The following is an 18963-nucleotide window of genomic DNA, read 5'->3' as shown; positions in this document are numbered from 1 at the left end:
CACAGGTTAAATGCAGAAAGATCACTCCCACATCCACATGCACAGTCCCTGTGGAAAGCTGCCAGGCATGGCTGGGTCGCCGGCACCAGCAGTGGAGCAAACTTGAGCCCAGAGGGGAGATCTGCCTCCTGAAACAGCAAAAGCTTTCTCTCCTGCCGATGCTCCAGGCCAAAGCCCTGCAGCTATCATGTCTGCTTAGGACACAAGCAATCACAGCCAAAAAGCATAACCAGCCTCACCCAAACCCAAACCAAGAGCTGTGCCAAGGGATGCCCCATCCCCTTTCTCCCAAGTCTGACTGGCCCCAGACAACCTGCACGCAGGGATGTGGGGAGGGTGCCCACAGAGGGACCCCACCTCTGCTTGCCAGCAGTGGTGGGAGCAAGAGGGAGGAGCAGGGCCCGCAGCAAGTGCAGCACCCTGAGGGAGCGGGGTCCAGCTGCCAGCGTGCTTGGCAGCGCTAGTCAGCGTCAGGCTATAAATACCTCTGACGGGAGATAGAAACACAAAAGGCATCTCCGCTTTCCTCAAATAGCTCAGCAGCCAGGCCAGACAAAGGCACATTGATGGGGTGGCTGTGGCGTACCAGCTGGGCTGGGCTCCGCCAGCAGAGAGAAACCTCGCCCTCGCCCGGGGTCAGGAGCCCCCAGCAGAACTGCCCTCTGGAGCAGGGCATTGTGGCAGCAGAGCAGGGCTGCACCCGGTGAGTGCTCACCCGCTCAAACTTTCCCTTAGTGCAGGGGAATAAGTACCCAAAAGATGCAGACCTCTGGGTAAAATCAAGCTGCTGGAGGTCCCAGCCCCTTGCATCCCATAGCTGGGGTGCAAAGTGGTAATCCCAGTGGTTGTTCTTCACCCCCTGCTCTTCCTTTGCACATTCAACATCAGCAAATATTGTTCAGGCTGGCAGAGCAGCCAAGGCTGGAGGACATGTGCTTGGAGCAACCATGTCCCTGTGCTGGCACAGCTGGAAACACAGACAAGGCAGGAGTAAGGGGATTGTGCTGTCCAGGGACCAGGAAACAAGGAGTTACAGAAGCCATGCCCTGGAGCAGCCCTGGGGAGTTGCAGTGTCACATAGCAACTCTTCACACTCCAGGAACACAACAGGTTCGCTGCCACTTGTGGGAGCAAGGTGGTCCTGGGCAGTTGGAAGCACATCAGCCAGAGACAAGTCCCCTGGTTTTACCCTGGCAGGGCAGGTGTAAGTATGGAACCAGATGCAGGCAGGAGGGCTGGGGCGGGGGGGGGGGGGCTGGAGAGGGAGGAGCCACTCACAGAAAGGCTGGGGATGGTAGAGCAGAGGGCTGGATGGACCACGCTTAGCTGTGCCAGATCAGTTCCAGCTGGCTGAGGCTGCTGGGCAAGGGAAGGCAGCTGCCATGGTCTCCCCAGCCCCTCTGCATCCAGCCCTGCAGGGACCTGTGTGCCAGGACACATGGGATTTACAGGGGTCAGGGAGAAGCAATGCAGAAAGGTGGTGGAATAGAGAAGCTGGGGGAAAACCCACCTTCCCCTGACAACTCTGAGCCATGTCTCCTTTCCAGGCCACCCGTATGGCTGAGCAGCCAGCCCCAGAGGCAGGCCTGCCAGCCCAGGTGACTGCTGTAGACAGAACTGAAGCCCCTCTGCTCCGGGCCACCCGCCGTAGCTCCCAGCCCCCAGCCCGGGGCACCGAGGAAGGCAAACCACAGCTCCTGCCCTCCCGCTGCAGCTCCATCCTCAACATGCTCCCAGCACCACTGGCCAGCCGCCGCAGCTCACTTGGGGCTGCCCCGGGGGGTAGGCGCCCCTCCATCGGGCCCTGGATGCTCCTCAGCCGTGTGAGCTTCTCTGGGCTCCCTCTTTTCCAGCCCATCCTCAAAACCCAACTCGAAAACACTTACAGGATGCAGCCAGATGAAGGCTGCAAGTTCAATGCAGGGCGGGTGCAGCAGGTGCTGGAGTGTGCCCTGGCCAGTGCCCTGGGGACCATGGTCTATAGCCCCCAGGGCAGTGCCTTGCTAGCCCAAAGCCTGGCCGAGCTGCTGCAGAGCCAGGTGAAGGAGGTGGTGCCACCCCGCTACAAGCTGGTCTGCCATGTGCTGCTGGGCCAGCGGGGCCAGCAGAGCCTGTTGGTGGCCAGCCGGGCACTGTGGGACCCCGAGAATGACAACTTTGCCTCTACCACCTTCTCCAATGCCTCGCTCTTTGCTGTGGCCATAGTGCATGGGGTCTACTTTGAATAGTGCCTGCCTCTCCCTCCACCCAGCCTTGCAGAGCTGCAGGGGGAAAGCAGCTGAAATAAACAGATATTCTCCAGCTGTGGCTCATACCTGAAGTCTTTGGCCATGGCGTGCGCAGTGGGCAAGGTATGGATGCACCTCAGTGCCCTGATGCTCACTACAGCCCCCAGGCTGGACTCACACCCACACTATACCTACTACCATAGACTGCAGAAAGACCCAAGCTGCAGCAGATACAACCCAAAAGGCTGCACTGCTCTGGAACAGGCAGCTGCCCAAGGCTGTGCCACAGGGAACAGCCCAGGCTGCTTCCCACAGCACAAGCTGCTCCTAGGCAGATTGATTACACCAGTGCTGGGGAGGGAGGTGACAGACCACCTTCAAAGCAAGCTCATGGAGCAGATTCAGTCCCTCCTCTTTCCTGGCTTCATTCCCAGCTCATATCCCATCACACCAGGTGTCAGTGCAAGGACCCAGGCAACACACAGCCCAGGGGCCACAGCTCCTGCCTTCTGCAGCTCAGCAAAAGCATCAGAGCTACTGGGTTTGGTCCAAGCACAGAAAGGGAATGATGGTTTGGCAGCAGCAAGGAGAAGCTGAGGCAGCTCCAAGGTTCCACAGGCATCAGCAAGAACTAACTCCACCCTTCCTGCCAGCCCCAGGAAGGGCAGTGAAGGTACTCCATGGGCTCCTCACACCCATCCTGCCTCCCTGACCCCATGCCCCAGCCACAGCCAGTGCCAAGAGGGGGTCTTGCCTGACAGGCAGAAGCAGCCCTGGAGTAAGGATTAAGATAATGACAAAGCCCTTGTGCAGCCCCAGGTCCAAGCAAGGCAGATGCAGTTTGACCTTACACAAGTTTTTATTAAGGTGAGTCAGGGACAGGGGAGCTGCACATAGACAGATCAACAGGAAAATAAATAATTCCATATAAATAAGACGCATAAATAGCCCCCCCATGGCAGAGACTGCCTTGAAACAAGAAACCTCCCCAGGTCCCAGCAAGGGCTTCTCCAGGCAAGCCCTCTAATCCTATCCCCCCCACCCTTTATCAAACCTCAGGTTGTACCAGACAATTCACAAAACAGGGCATGGCTGGGCCCAGCACAGCCCCCTCCTTAGTGTAGCAGTTGTGGAGTAGTACACACCAGCCCCACGCAGCCCCTGGCAGGGCAGGCAGTGCCCTTCACCCCTGTCCACCTCTGGGAAGAGGTTTTCCCTATCCCACAGCAGCTGAGCCTTCATGTCAAGGCTGTGCTGGTCCTCTCCATGTCATGCAGAGGGTCTGTGCAACTGGTGCATCACCCTGGGCAAGGCAGCCCAAGCCCTCACTGCAGGCAGCTGCCAGCCAGGGCACAAACAAGGCACAGCCAGTCCCAAAGCTGGCTGCAGGCCACTCACCCACCCCACCCCCCCGTGCCACCCCAGTCCACTCTGAGACCAGCACAGCCACAGCAGGAGCTGCCAGCAGGAAGGCAGCAATCTCCCAGAGCCAGGAAGCAGCGAGGATGACCAGACCTGCTGCTGTAACTACATCCACATGTCTTAGTCCAGAATCCAGCTAAGCACCAGGATACAGGGTGCCCAGGTGGGCAGCAAGCACCACAACATACCTCCCATCCAGTAGGAGGGCAGGGGGAGACCTCTACATCCAGAGAGGGTCCCCCCAAGGTCCCATGCTAGGCCTCAGCCTGTTCTTGGAGGAGCTTGAGGATGTATTCGAGGCGGTAGTGGAGCTCAGGAGAGCAGCCCAGCTCCTGGATGCTGCACAACTTGTAGGTGTAGGAGTTGCGCTCACGGTTGATGTAGGTGACAAGGCAGGACTGGTCAGGTTTGCTAATGATCACCTTGGTGTGGTCATTGTAGAAGTTCACCTAGGAGACCGGTTGGGCTTTGTTTAACCCATGCTTCATGCAGCATGTTGGGAGCCAGGATGGAGCCACGCTTCCTGCCTCAACCCTTCCTGCCTCGACCCGTTCCTCCTCCCCGACCTGCCCAGGAGTATCCCTGCTCCATGCCCCACAGCAGCAATGCACTAGCCCCAGCAATGGGGCAGACAGAAGCAGCCAACTGAAGTGTCATGGGGGACATGGGCTGGACAAGCTGTGACCCAGCTCCAGGTACTGGAGCAGCACTCACAGCCATTTTCATAGCTGGGCCCTGCGTTTGGGCTGTGGCAGACAAGATCTAACACAAGCCAGGAGTCCCCATCTAGCCTCTTCCCCACGGGGGTCTGGGCATCTCCGCTGTGCCCAACACGTACCTGAAGGGTGCCGCTGCTGAAGAGCATGAGCAAGGCTTGCTCAGTCTTCACCCACTGCAGAAGTAGGGCAGGCTGCCCAAGGTCATCTATGCTGGGCAAGTCACCTCCCTTGGAGAGAAGGGTCTGTGTAAGCCACTGGTCCCATACATGGGAGCTCTGCCACCAGCATACACACAGCCAAACCTGGACACACCCCCAGATGGGTCCCCACTCCCAGGACAACTCTGGGTGTCCACCTGGCCGTAGCCTGTGAGCAGGCCGTCCTGCAACACCAAGCAGTGTGGTCAAGCCATGACCCAACGCCCAGCCCAGGATCCCAGCACCCACCTCCATGAGATGCTGCTCCATGTAGGATGCAAAATAGCACAAGACACTCATCTGTCCCTGCAGCTGCTCAGGGATGGCAGCCACAGAGAAAACAAGGTGTTTGTTGTTGGTCGGGTTGTAATGCACAGTCCTGGGAGGGAGCAGACCATGAGTTTTGGGGCCAACCAGCACCAAACCCCACCCCTGGCACAGCCTCCCCTTGCCCCTTCCCACCAGAGGGGCTTCCCCAGAGACAGCAGCTCCTTCCCCACCACTTACCTGAGGTTGGGGGAAAGGGTCATGTGCGTGCCGTTGTTGAAGAGGACCCCAATGCTGCGGTTGGAGAGCTGGTAGCCAAAGCCATATTTGTTGGAGTAATCCACCCACTTGCTCACCCAGACAAAATGCTCATGGCGGGCCAGGGAAGCTGGGTTTTTCTCCGCTGGTGGGGAGGAGGGGGTGAGCAGAGCAGGCAGTCAGCCCTCTGCCCACCTCACGCCCCAGGGGGGAGTAGACCCTCCTACAGCATCCTTTGGCAGCATTTAAGGTACCCCAAATAGCAGCCACACCTTCATTTCATGGTGAAGGGGATGCACAGCACCCTTGTCCCATCCCAAAGCAATCCAACCAGTTTACCTGGGGGCATGGAAGAGAGGCAGGTCCGCAGGAGCCGAACCGCTGACTCTATGATGGTAGAGGCAGTGATGCAGTCTTCAAAGGCTGTGGAGAGAAGATGACAGGCTGAGTCAGGCAGCCGCACTATCAGCCAGGGCAGGACAGGAAGCTCGGGGTAGGCTGGGGTGGCCTGGGCAGGTGGGTATTGCTCACCCTCACAGCTGCTGGCCATCGTCCCCCGAAGGGAAGGGGATGCAGACTTGTGAGAGGTCTCCTCTATCACTGTCTCCACAGGACTAGAGCTGGCACTGCGGCACGATAGGGGGGTGACCTGTGGAGGGACCTGGCGTTATCACCATCCAGCCTGCTCCCCCAGAGAGGGGTGTGCACAGGCTCAGGAACGTTCTCACCTCATTCCCTTCCACTGTTTTATAGCTCATCTGCCGGTAGATAGAGGTCTTCATCAGCCCAGTGACCAGCCTGGAGATATCATCCTTGTCCTCCAAAGAGCCCTTCTTGGCTGAGAAGGGAGCAAGCAATAAGCACACTGCTAAGCACAGGGGATGAGGACATCTGGGCCACTGCTCCCAGTAGCTCAGCTCTCCCTCATCTGCTCCCATGCCTACAGCGGTGAGGACTGTGTCAGGCAGCTGCCTCCCACTTTCACTTCCCAGTTCTCATGCAGCACAAGGGTTTCCAGGAGGAACTGTCCCCATGTGTGGCAGCACAGCATCCGCTCTCCAGGCACACCCCCATGTCAGGCCACCATCATCAGAAGGGCAGGGGCAAGCCCAACTTTTACTGGCCCCAGGCAGGGGGTGCATGGAGACCCATCAGGACCATCTCTCCAGGAGGAGCCCACTCCTCACTAGAGGAAGGGTCACACAGACACTCCTGGGCAAGTGTATGGACTCACCCTTGGATGACTTCTTCCCAAAAAGTGTCTTGGTGACTTTAGCAAACAGACTCTTTGCTGGGTTGGGGGGACTCAGCTCTGGAGCCATCACACAGCTGCTGGGAGGGAGCTTCTCAGGCGTGTAGCCCTGCAGAGAGGTCAAGGCAGAGGTTTGGTTTCCATAGCCCACATGCTCCAGGCAGAGCAGCTGCCCTGGGCTGACCACAGTCATTCAGAGCCTTCCTGACAGCCAGCTTGCATTTCCATCATGCCTTGACCCCACAGCTAGCATCAGTACATGAAACAGCCTATGCCATAGGGACAAGGTGGCAGGAGCACACTAGGTCCCTCAGTTCCCCTGGCTGGCATTTGGACAGGACAGCAGCTGCTTCCTTTGAAGGACTGAGATTTGGGCTCAAAGGACAGCACCCTGCACTGCCCCAAATGCCTCATCCCACCTGGAGAAGGGTCAGGGCCACCCATTCACCTTGAAGAACTCATGGTCCAAGATCTCCTCAAGCGTGAGGCGGTCCTGGGGGTTGCGTCTGAGGATGCCAGCAATGAGGTGCTTGGCAGGCAGGGAGAGGAAGACAGGGAGGGTGTATTCCACCTGCTTGATACACCTGTAGGTCTCCTTGAGGTCAGAGGTCTCAAAGGGAGGGTTCCCACACAGCAGGGTGTACCTGGGAGGGGACACATGTGCCACTGTCACATCCCCACCAAGCTTGTGACTCAGCAGCACTTACAGCTAGGAAATTACTAGCACTAGGCTGGCCACACCTGGCTGGGAGCACCACTTCCAGCCGGGGTGGCCATGCTCACATCCGGCCACGCTTCCTCCTAGCGACTGTTTAGAGCAACAGGCAAGGAGCCCTGGGGAAGGAAACAAGGCTGGCAGGCAAAGACTACCCCCTGCCACCACCGCTCCCATCCCTGGGCAGCTGCTGAGGCGGGGAGCAGCGCAGGAAGCTTGTGGGCAGCGCCCAGCCGAGGGGCTGGATGTGCCGAAGCAGCACAGCAATCGCTCCCCAAACAGAGCTGCAGCCGCCACCAGCCACCAAGATTTTCCGTTGTTTATCAGGTTCACAGGGCAGTCAAGCCTGCTCTGACCCAGAGTCAAGCATGGCACAAGAACATCTGCCCTCTGCAGCTCTGGCTCGCGCAGCCCCCCCGGCAGCCCCCGCTCCGCAGAGGGGCTGGGCAGGATCCAGCCGCTCGCTCCCCTCCCCGTGCCTTTCAGCAGCCACCGCAAAGGCACGAGGCAAAGCACAAGAGGACTTGCAAGAGGACTTCCTCATTGGGGTGGCTCCGCAGCCCAGCCCCCCACCCCAACACAGGCAGGGCTGCCCAGCCCCCCGCCCCCCCAGAAGCACAGACTTACATGACACAGCCCAGAGACCACACATCTGACTCGGGCCCGTGGCCCTGCCTCAGCAGCACTTCTGGGGCCAGGTAGTTGGGGGTCCCACATATCGTCCTGTGGGGCAGAGCACCACGTTAGCACACGCTCTGCATCCCCTCACAGCCTCTCCCCTGTCAAGCCCTGGGATTTAGCTTGCCGCCTGTCCCCTCCTGCTCCATTTTGCTCTTTGTGGCTCAAAGCCCTCCCCCCATCTCAGAGCCCCATACAGACTCTCCAGCTCCCAGGGGTCAGGAGCAGCAGCTGCTCCTGGGGAGCCGGTGGGAAGTGCTTGTCCTAGAGCTGGGGAGGAACAGAGCCTTTGTGTCCCAGCCCCACGCAGCCGGCAGGGCAGCCAGGCAGGCACAATAGCGATAGTCAGCACATTGTTCTCCCCGACGGCTGCAAGCTTACTCCAGGAGAGGCCACAAAGCCCCTCCAGCCCCCTTGCCTTGCCTGCAGCTGGGACAGGAATTGCTCCCCCACCCCAGGAAGGGGCCCTAATGTTTCCTCTCCCCAGGCCAGGAGGGACCAGTCACCCCTCCACCCTCCCAGGAAGCTTCAGGAGGAAGAGTAAGAGTGAAACCTCAAACTTACTTTTTCTTCTGGTCAGAGGTATGCTGGAAAGCAGCTAGCCCAAAGTCCCCCACTTTCAGCTCCATGTTTTCATTAATGAAAAAGTTGCCTGCAAGTCAAGGTCAACACATCACCACAAGTCCCTCTGGGGCAGCCTGTTCCCCACACTGTGCCCTGCCTCAGCCACAGCACTCACCAAGCTTGAGGTCTCTGTGCAGGATGCCCTTGAGGTGAAGGTATCTCAAGCCCGAGATGATCTGTTTGAGGTAATAGCGCACTTCAGGCTCCAGAAGAGTATGGCGGGCCTTCCAGATGTGGGCCAGGGACTGCAGAGGGAGACAAGGCAGCTTGATGATAGCAGGCAGGGAGAACAGGCGGCCCTGCTGACTAGGCATAGGGCAGGCAGGGTCAAAGCCAGTTTTTCCAGAAGTTGCACATCCACAAACAATCCTCCTTCCACAGCCATGACCTCAGACTCCCCACACAAGGTTGAGGTTGCTCAGCAGAGCCAGGGGAACAACTGGATTTATGGTGGCCCCACCAGGAGCTACAGGCTTGCAACAAGAACAGGCAGCCAGCAGTGTCCCCAGCACCATGCAAAACCACACGGCTTATGGCTGAGCTCAGGGGGTGCGACAGAGCTGGCAGCAAGGCAACCCAGGAGAAAGAATGCTAACAAAGCAGCTCAGATAAAACTGCTTCAACCAGCTATGGCTCTGCTAGGAGATCCTTTGACAAGGAGGCCACACCAGTGCTCACCTTCCTACTGCAGTGCTCCAGGAAGATGTAGATGCTCTCTGCATCCTCAAAGTAGTGGGAGAACTTGACAATGTGCTTGTGGTGCAAGTCCCGGTGCAGCTCGATCTCATTAGCTATCTGAAAGGGAGCAGTAGTACCGAGTGAGTACAGGGCACCCACTGCACCCCACCAGCCCAGCAGCCCACCAGCCCCATGGCACCCACCTTCTCCCGCTGGTGGGGTTTAGCCACCCGGCTGTGAGGAATGACCTTCACAGCATAGGTTTTGTTGCTGGAGAGGTCTGTCATTTCGTAGCATCGGGCAAACCCACCCTGCGAGGGAAGAGGTGGTTATGGATGGGTAACAGACTGCTCCTCGCCCCTGCCTGCTCACAAGCCTCCTCCGTTCCCTTGCAGCGCAGCCCTGCGAGCATCACACGCTCCTTCCTGCTGCATCGCCCACTAAGATCTGAACTGTGATGCTCTCAACCAGAGATTTTCTTCACCCAGTTTCTGTAAAACCTTCAGGGCGTTTTTCCTCCCGTCACGGCCGGATTCTGCATCTTTCCACATGACAGATCGACCTGGAAAGTCCTGCGCAGGGCGGGAGCCCGGGGACCGGAGGCCACCGAAAGGCAGCCCCATGGAGACAGGTTTTTCCTGCCGTGATGTCAGCCTCCCATCTGCACACTCAGCCGCCGAGCGCGCCCGGGCCGGGCTGGGAACCGGCACCCGCCTCCCACACACGCCGCCGGCAACGGGAGGAAGGGCACCCCTGGGAACCGGGGCACCCGCCGGCCCACACACACCCCGCGGGGCGCCCCGAAACCGATGTGGCCCCGATAGCCGGCGCGGCACGCAGCCAGCCCGGTGATTCACGGCTCCCAGCGCTGCCGCGGGCCCGCCGGGAGAGGCGGGGAGGGCGGGGGCGGCCGGTAGCAGCCGAGGGGCCGCATTCAGCCCCGGGCCGCCCCAGGGGGTGGTCGAGCCGGCGCACAGCCCCCCGCCCCTCCCCGCACCGGCTCCCAGCCCCACTCCGCCCGGCACAGCCCCGGCCGGTGCCCCCCGCGGCGGCTCGCGCCCCCAGCCCCGTCCCCCGGTACCTTTCCCAGCAGGCGGCCCTTGCTGTAGGAGCGGCCGGAGATCGGGTCGGTGACGATGCGGGTGGTCCCGGCCGCGCGGTGCGGGGGCGCCGGGGCGGGCTGCGCGGGGAGGCAGGCGGCGGGGAAGGGTGGGAAGAGCCCGGTAGGCTCCATGGCGGGCGCGGAAGACGGCGGCTCGCGGGGCTGCTCGGGCGGGTCAGGCCCCGCGCACGTGGCCCCGCCGGCGCGCGCTGCCGTCCCGGGAATCCCGCCGGCTTTATCAATGGGCGCGCTGACGTCACCCGAGGGGCCACGCCCCCGGGCGGCCCCGCGCCGTCCTTAAAGCGACCGCCGCACGGCGGTAGGGGGGTGTTGTGCACCCACTCGTGCGCCTTTGCTGTGGTGTCTCGGGGGGAGCCTAGCCACGGTCCTGCTGCTTCCCACGGCACGGGGCCCCCCATGTATCCACAGCCCCTTCCCGGCACAGGGGCTCCCCAAAAGCTGCATGCCCCCCTCGACACAGAGACCCTCCAGACAGGCAGCCCCCCCCCTTGACACAGAGACATCCCCCGGAACAGGCAGCCCCCCCTTGATGCAATAGCCCCCCCCAGACAGGCAGCCCCCCCTTGATGCAATAGCCCCCCCCCAGACAGGCAGCCCCCCCCTTGATGCGATAGCCCCCCCCCCCAGACAGGCAGCCCCCCCCTTGACACAGAGACACCCCCCCCCTGACATGCCAAGGCCCCACAGACTCACAGAGACCCCTGATCAGCTCGCGCCCCTCCCTCCCAGGACACACAGAGCTCCCTCCCCATACACTCTGTGAACACCCCACATATGCCCACTCGCAGGGCACCTTTCCTCGCAGATGTAACCAGCTTGTGTCACATGACCCCTGGGGACTGGGGACCCCACACCTACACCCCACGGAAAGGCCATGGCCAGGGTGGGATTTCAAATCCCGCATGTTCACTGTGGGCCCTGGCCCACCACCCACAAATCTGGATGCAGGCAGACACCCCCCCCTCCCGAGCCTTTCACATGTGCCAGAGGGAGGGGGGGTGACAGCCCACCCACCCTGGGCGGGGGTGGGCACACAGGGGACAGTGGAAGATGCAGGTGAGCTCCCTGGCTGGGCTGTCCCCTGGGTAGGTGCCCCTCGGCCATGCTTTGTCCCAGCTCCAGCCCAGCTCTGTGCCCCAGCGGCCCTCAAAGAGCCCTGGAAGGTCAGCCCTCCGCAGCAGCCCACGGTGGCCAGTCCAGAACTGGGGACCTGTAGGACTGTCCCACTGGGGACCTCCATCCTTGCCCCTTGGCTCCTGGGCTTCCTGGGGTCCCTGGTGTTGCGGGGTGCGCCTGGCTGCCACGTGCGGGCAGTGTGCCATAGCGGTGCTGCTCTCTAATGGCCATGAGGAGGACATGTCTCTGTCACCCAAAACAGGTCATAGAAGGATGCGGATGCGGGGCACCGCTCCCTCCCCACATCCACGGGAGCTGGCAGGGGCCACAGACCCACGGCCCCCCCAAGCCTGGAGCAGCAGCACTGCTTGAAAGCAGCTCCCACTGCCCTTCCCCTGCTCGTGTTGCACACAGGGTGGCTGCGTGTGTGTCCTTTGTGCCTCCATGTCCCATCCCCGCAGCTCAGGGCTCTCATCACCAATGCTTAATGTACTCCTGAACATGATGAGCGTTTTGCATGAGCACCCCTGGCCGGACAGCCCCGCTCACCACAGCACCTCCCCCTTCATCCCAGGGCAGCAGAGAGGAATTAGCCCCTATTTTTTGCTGGAGCACAGCTGAGCAAACCTGCCTGAAGAGAGACAGGAAACAGCCGAGATCTGTGCTTTTTTCCCCAAGTTTCCAGCTTTTTCAGGGGAAGTGCGTGCAAACACACCACCTGGCAGAAAACCCGCTCCAGGAGCAGGCAGGAGGCTGCAGCCCCTGGGGGAAAGCTGCCTGCTTCCACCAGGGCCTCAAGGGCTCCCTGGGGTGCGGGTGCTGTCACGTCATGGGCGATGCTGGTTTTCCGATGGAGGCCCCAGCTTGGGGCTGCTGGGAGCTCCCCGGGCAGAGCTGAGTCAGCAGTCTGGAGGCAGCGTGTGGGTGGAGGCACTCAGGGGTGCAGGGAGGCCCTGGGGACCAGTCTGGGGGTGATGGGGTGACGTGCACCAGGCTTGCCCCAAGGTCCCCCACAGAGCCACAGGGGGGACTAGCGAGGTCCCATTGCTGCTGACTCTGCTCCTGCTCCCCACTGGCTCTGGGCAAGCTCTTGGGCTGGGTTTGGGGGCACAGATGAACCCCACAGGCCATGTCCCGCCAAGGCTGAGGCACCTCCTCTCCAAGAGGGATGGAGCCCGGGAGCAGCCCCTGCTCCACCTGCAGCTGGGGTCCGTGGTGATGCAGAGCATCACAGCCCGGGATTTTCCGGTGGGTCGGTGGGAGGAAGTGTGGTTTAACGTAACAACCTGCCCGACCTGGGGAAGGGAGGCTCTGGTGTGATCTCTTGGCTGCCTGCAGCTATTTAGATGGAGTTACAGGAAAAGGGAGCCAGACTGTTTGGGAAGGTGCACAGTGAAACCAGGACAGGCACCCGATGCAAGTTGCATCAAGGGAAATTCCATCTAGGTATTAGGAAACTTTTTTTCCCCTGTGAGCACAGTAAAATATTACAGAAGCCCAGAGAGGCTGTGGGATCTCTGTCCTCTGTGATACTGCCCTGGTCCCCCCACCCTCACAGTATTCAGGGATGCTCAGCAGCCTTCTCAGGGAGGGGGCTGCCCAGCGGGTGGTGGCATGTGGTGCCAGGGCAGCAAAAGCAATGCCAGCGAGAAAACTTGCATCCCCTCCAGCCCAGGGTGCAAGTGAGCTCCGCAGGATCAGGGTGACAGCCCTGACCCCCTTGAAAGTGGGGGTTTCCCCTCCCTTGGCACTCTCACCCGTGAGCTCCTGTAGAACATGGGGCTGCAGCCGCCAAGGAGGGAGAGGGTGGCTGGTCCCTCGGGTGAGCCAGGTGAGGAAGAACCAGCACCAGCACCAGCTTCAGCACCAGCAGAGGCCAACCTGTCCCAGGGGCTGGCTGGGGAGGTGCAGAGGGGAAGCTGCAAATCCAGCGAAGCTGCCTGGAGGGAGAGATAAAAGGACCCGGATCCCTCCGGATTAAGGAAGCACTTGGATCTGAGGTGGTATGCAAAATGTCAGTGCTGGAAGGTACCCCCTGGGAGGCAGGATCTGGCCCAGGGAGGCTCAGGGAGCCCTCTGAAACCTCTTGCAATGGGGCTCTTGGCTCAGCTGCTGCCCTGGAGGCAGAGGGGGAGCAGGGCAGGCTTTACCCCAGGCAGGGTGTTAGCAGGCTCCGGCCCGTGAGTACCAGCTTGATGTCCAGGGTACCCCGGGAAGCAACTGCCAGCCCCCCAGGCCAGCGCACTGCCGGCACCTCCCTTCCCGAAAGGGCCAAACAGCCGTTTCCTGCGTCCCACCCCAGCAGCCAGGATTCAGCTGGCCCTGCTTCCCTCCCTGCTCCATGCCATCCCATCCCTGCTCCCCAGCAGAAACCCCTGGTGCAGGGTTCGTTGCTGTGGCATTTGCTGCGCAGTGCGAGGTGCTGGCACCCCAAACCCACTGCCCACGAGGCAATGCCTGCAGCAGGACAGGGCAGGTCCCACTGCCAGAAACCCGCTGACTGCCGGGGTGTGTGGGTCTGGGACAGACCGAAGCAGGGCACACGGGATGTGGGCGATGGGTCTGTGCCAAGGGGAGCTGCCGCTCTCCCACTGGGGGCTGGAGTGTCCCTGAGCTGAGATGTTAGAGCAGCATCTGAGGTGCCAGTTTTGAGCTGTAAGCAGGAAATCAAGGGAAGAAACTCTTGAAGCCTGGTGCTTTCTCAAACATCGCTGCATCCCCTGAGGATAGTACAGGTGGGCCAAGGAAGCCTGAAACAACCCAGCACTTTTATTACTGGTGTGCTGGGCTTGCCAGGCCTCTAAGGTACCCCAAATTTGCAGCACATAGGGTGTCCCGGCACTCTGCACCCCAAGCCAGGCTGAAGAGCAGCTGCCAGAGCTACGCCCTGCTGCAGTCACTCCACCGGGCTCTGGCACCATGGCACGGCACACGTGCTCAGGCCAGGTCCCATCTCACCCGCCTCCCACCAGCACCAAAGCAAAGTGCTGTCAGTACCATGTTGTGTGCCTCGGTTTACCCAGCTCACACTGTGGTGAGTACAAATGCACTTTCAGGGTGTGGAAAAACAGCTCCCCTCTGCAGTGTTGCTTCCCTGCCAGCTGTAGTGCTCATTTCTGGGTCTGCTCCTCCTTCCCAGTCCATGACTTGTGTGAGATGGAAGGAAGCCATAAGGGGTCCAGCGAGAGAAACTGGCCCCTTTGGTTCCCATCCTGCAAGCATGTCCACCCTGCATCCTCTGCCCCGTGGGGTTGGGAGTTACCCCGTGCATGGAGATAGGGAGCAGGCGGGCAGAGCCCCCTCCCCATCCTGGAGGGGGGGGGAACTCAGCAGAGCCCAGCCTGGCCCCTCTCCGGGAGCTTGGGGGGCTGATGTTGGAGTACAGAGAGGGCTGGAGGACACATGGCTTGTGGGGAGCCAGAGCGGGCTGAAGGCTTGGGGATGCTGGGGGCACTGCTTCTGGGGGATGGAGAGGGGAGGGATGGGGAAGGGATAGGGGGCTGTGGTTTACGGGGGGGGGGCAGAGGAAGGGGGGCCACCGGGCAGATTGACTGCAGGGGGCCGGGGACAAGCTTATTCTGGGGGGTGCTGCTGCAGAGCGCGGCTGGAGAGCCCGTGGCGGGCGGGAGCCCGGCGAGGGCACGGGGCACAGGGGGCCGAAGGGAAACCGCGTCCCTCGGGGCGGGCAGCGGGCGCAGGGGGAGGCGGCGGGCGGGCCCGGGCCGGGGCGGGCGGGTTGCGGCGGGGCCGCCCCGCGGCGAGGCGGAGCCGGGGGCCGCGCCCGGCGGGAGCGCGGCGGGGCGCGGAGCGGCCCCGCGGGATGGGGCGTGCGGCGGCAGGTGAGGCCGGGCAGGGCACCGGGGGGGGCGGCGAGCGCAGCCCCGGGGTCCCCCGTTGCCCCGCGGGCACCCGGCCGGAACAGCGGGACGTCGGGTGTGAGACAGCCCCGTGCTTGCGGGGGGCGGCGGCCGCGGGAGGTGTCTCCGGGGGGGCTGCTGGGACCCGGGTCCCTTCCCTGGGTGGGGGGAGAAGCGGGGTTCATCCCCCCGCGCCGTGGCGGGCTGCGACAAAGGGAACAGGGGAGCTGGTCCCACAGGGGGCTCACTGTCCATGTCCCCGCTGCTCTCCCCGCAGGTGCCGGGTTGGGGACCGTGCCCCTCTGGGGCAGCCTCTTGCTCGCTGCTGGCCTTGCCCTCGACCCAGCACCGCAGGGCTGCAACTGCACAGAGCCCATGGACTTCCAGGAGTTCCAGGAGGCTCCGCTCCCTGAGAGCTGCTGCCTCAACTTCACCAGCTCCAACATTACCCACCTGGACTGGGGCATACTGGTAGGGGTGCAGGGGTTGCGGGAGCTCTACCTCTCGCACTGCAGCATCATGGATATCAGCAATGCGCAGGGAGTCCCCCCTGCCTTGGAGGTCTTGCACTTGAGTCATAACCTGCTGGAAAGTCTCCCTGGAAGCTTCCTGGAAGATGCTCCTAATTTGAGGGTCCTTTATCTGGACAGCAACCAGCTCCAGGAGCTGCCCAAGTCCTTCCTGAAAGCGTCGACCCAGCTCCAGGAGCTCTACCTGAGCTTCAATGCCCTGACCTTCCTTCCCGCCAGCCTCCTGAAGCCGTCTCTGCTCCAGCTCCAGCTCTCCAACAACAGCTGGGACTGCAGCTGCGCTTTGCTCAGCAGCCTGGAGGGTTGGCCCAACCTGACCACTGAGGTTATCTGCCACACACCGGAGCGGTACCACGCCATGGACCTCCAGAGCATCCCCCAGGATGAGCTGTGCCGCTCACACAGCCTCACTGCCCTCTTCATCTGCCTGCCCCCTCTCCTCATCCTTGCCAGCATCACCTGGTGCTTCTGCAGGCAGAAGAGAAAGACCAACTACAGCCTTCAGAGCAGGTCCCAGAGCCACCTGGCCGCAGCAGAGAGGGGCAATGTGCCGGTGCCTGTGGAGCCCCACCACTATGTCCCCTATGAGCTGCCTGCTACCCCCTCCAAGACTGAGAAGAAGGTGCTGCTGGGGAGCCAGGTCCTGCTCCAGCCTTCCATGGACCCACTGGAGAGCAGCAGAGACCTCTACGAGGAGGTGGAGATCCAGGTGGGATCCCCCAGCAGTTCCCAGGTGCCAACCCATGAAAGGCAGTGGGCCACAGCGCCAGGCAGGCAGCAGGACACCCCAGCACTGAGGACAGAGCAGCTGGGGGGCAGCGAGCCAGAGGTGGACACTGTCAGCGTGAGCGAGGTCCTGAAGGATTCTGCCGACCGGGAGAAGATCTACATGAGTCAGACAACCAACTATTACAACCTGGTACACGGCATTGAGCTGGAGGATTCGGACAACCTGGAGTATGAAAACATTGACCTGCACTGATGCCGGGACTTGGGCTGCGTCTGGGACATGCCAGGAGGACAGCAGGGGCCGGGCAGTAGTGAAAGCTGGCAGAGCAGGAGCAGCATGAGCTGTAGCTTAGAGTGGCTGTTTGCAAAGCTGCACCCCCAAATTCCCATCCCTTCCCCTGCGCTACCATGTGCACCCCTCGCCTGCCATGTGCTGCAGCTGGGCAGGGGGTGTGAGAGCGCTTTGGGCACTGGGGACCCTGCCACAGGCTGGCGGTGTATGGGGACACGTGGGCTGGCAGTACCCAAGGAAGAACGGGGAGAGGAGGTGGTTTTGGGGACCAGGTGACAATACTGTGTGTGCCAGACCCACTGACTAGGGCCTCCATCCTCTCACTGGAGCCAGATGGCACCTGGCATGGGCCTGCTGCTCCCCAGCCCACAGAGAACAGGGTCTGGGGACATGAAACAGGGCTGGCCCTGCCTGTGTGGTCTGCAGGGGGTGTCACGCATGGATGGGGTGCCCTTGGCTGGACAGGGAAAGCCTGAGGTGGCCCTGCCTGCTGCCCACCCCACATCCTGCCATGTCCTACCGTGTGGCACAGGGGCTTGAAACGACTGGTGCACATGTGCTGCTGAATGCATGAGCCTGCATGCACACGTGTGCAGGGACTGTGCACAGGTGGATGTCCACAGGTGTGCAAGGTGCACACAGAGAGGGAGGCACTGGAGGGGGCCCCTTGCAGGCTCCCCTGCCCGATATGCTGCCAAGCCCTGTAGGATCCAGCTCACAATAAGAAATAAATCGTTTTACTCCTGGCAGTTCGGGTCCATCCCTCCGTCTGTGTGGTTTGGGGTGGTGAGGAGCCGATGGATGGGATGCGGGGGAATGCAGAGATGGGGGGCTTTGCTCCTACCCCATCCCCCCTCTGTGCTCTGGGTGATGCCCCAGTGTGGGTCTCATCCAGCAGCCCTGGGGCCGCTTTGCCAGCGTGGCAGAGCAGAGCTGCGCACTGGCTGAGGGTGAGTGGAGCCTCTGCCTTGCACAGGATTTACAGCCCGGCTGGGGAAGGCATCAGCCTGCTGTAAACTCCGCAGCTCCTGGCAAGGACAGGGACTTGTGGGGCTCCTGGGAATGGGGCAAAGGCTGGGGATGCTGTAAATCATCCCCCTGCACAGGTATCCCGCAGCGAGTCTCACCCATGGGTGCTCCAGCCCTTCTCCAGGGATGGGGCGATGCAGGCACCCTTAAGCCCTGTCCCCACTGCCCAGGGGGACATTTCCCATGCTGTGAGCCCCAGCAGCCACCCCACTCCACACTGGAGTCATACTGGGCCTGGGCCTGGCCCTGTGCCGGGGCAGGAAGGGAGGGAGCCAGGCTGGGCAGGACGCGGCGCTCCGGCCGGCAAAGGAAGCAGTGTTTCCTGCGGAGCGCGGCATGGCCTCCGGCAGCCCACAGTGGGACAAGCCGAGGGCCACAGCAGTGCTCAGTCCTGGCCCCAGCCCCAGCACGGGTCAGGGACAAGGATGGGGTGATTTCCCTGCATGCCTTTCTGTCACTCAGGGATGTTTCCCACTGGTTTATGTCCCACTGGAATTTTTCCCTTGCCGCTCTCTCCCAGGCCCTGGGAAAGTGGCCTGCTGCCAGCCTTAAACATGCATCCATCACCCCTGCCAGGTGCTGCAGCCAGGGTATCCCGGTGTGCCCTAGCTCATGTCATCCCCAAGACCCCCAGGGACACGGGGGGACCAGGAGCTGCCACAGTGCGGAGGCAGGACGGGCACGGCTCAGCCAGCCATCCCCAGGGGCTGCAGCCCAGCCCATGGCCGCCGGCACTGCCTGCTGCTGGCAGCCAGGGCTTGGGGACTGACGGGGACATTTTTCACCCGTGCTCCAGAAATATCCCGCAGCCCTCCTTGGGTGCCGGCTCTGCCTGTGCACGCCAGGGTCCTATTCCCAGGGCTGCCCGGAGCGATGCAAGCCTCCATCCTTTCCCCTCCTTCCCACAGAGCCGAAGTTCAGCCACCATGGCTGCAAAGGGGGACGACTCAAACCGCCCCACCGGGTCCTGCCCAGCCCCAGTTCTGGCACCTGCAGCTCCCACTGAAATCTCCAGCTGTGGCTGGTGGCAGGGAGGTGTGACCGACCTGGAGTTCCCTGTTCCCTGCCTCTGACAGCCCCAATTCATCACGGGGAGGGCTCAGGTGCACAGGCCACTGCTGGGGTATTTAGGGGAAGAAGCACGGGCAGGACACGGGGGAGCCGGCAGGGAGCCGGCGGTGGCTGTGGCAGGCGTGGGGAGGGCAGGGCGGCTGCATGGGGTGTAGCGCTTGGCGTGGGAGCAAGTGCG

The 18963-nt window shown here is 61.8% G+C and overlaps 3 protein-coding genes across 4 annotated transcripts; 2 read left to right on the top strand and 1 right to left on the bottom strand.

Moving 5' to 3' along the window:
• Positions 1-1550: 1550 nt before the first annotated feature.
• Positions 1551-2228, top strand: DYNLT4 (dynein light chain Tctex-type 4). Its single transcript, XM_055815640.1, has one exon. It carries the CDS (start codon positions 1557-1559, stop codon positions 2226-2228), a length of 672 nt encoding a protein of 223 aa, XP_055671615.1. The 5' UTR covers positions 1551-1556.
• An 840-nt stretch (positions 2229-3068) lies between these two features.
• Positions 3069-10358, bottom strand: PLK3 (polo like kinase 3). Of its 2 annotated transcripts, none has more exons than XM_055815638.1 (15): positions 10120-10358; positions 9242-9349; positions 9039-9155; positions 8476-8605; positions 8301-8388; positions 7686-7781; positions 6792-6987; positions 6326-6452; positions 5820-5929; positions 5623-5752; positions 5431-5514; positions 5074-5236; positions 4816-4945; positions 4489-4596; positions 3069-4099 (listed from the first exon to the last, which is right to left on the bottom strand). In XM_055815638.1, the coding sequence occupies exons 1-15, from the start codon at positions 10270-10272 to the stop codon at positions 3905-3907; spliced, it is 1935 nt and encodes a 644-aa protein (XP_055671613.1). In that variant the 5' UTR covers positions 10273-10358; the 3' UTR covers positions 3069-3904. The 2 variants fall into 2 exon arrangements, with proteins under 2 accessions (XP_055671613.1, XP_055671614.1); XM_055815639.1 differs by having other exon boundaries at positions 5623-5740.
• Positions 10359-15045: 4687 nt separating this feature from the next.
• LOC114012468 (chondroadherin-like protein) lies at positions 15046-17326 on the top strand. Its single transcript, XM_055815802.1, has 2 exons — positions 15046-15116; positions 15412-17326. Exons 1-2 carry the CDS (start codon positions 15098-15100, stop codon positions 16644-16646), a joined length of 1254 nt encoding a protein of 417 aa, XP_055671777.1. The 5' UTR covers positions 15046-15097; the 3' UTR covers positions 16647-17326.
• Positions 17327-18963: the final 1637 nt, after the last annotated feature.

The sequence above is a fragment of the Falco peregrinus genome, chromosome 10, assembly GCF_023634155.1.
Source record: "Falco peregrinus isolate bFalPer1 chromosome 10, bFalPer1.pri, whole genome shotgun sequence".
In the NCBI taxonomy this organism is placed as follows: Eukaryota; Metazoa; Chordata; class Aves; order Falconiformes; family Falconidae; genus Falco; species Falco peregrinus.
This window is presented reverse-complemented; position numbering and strand designations above follow the sequence as displayed.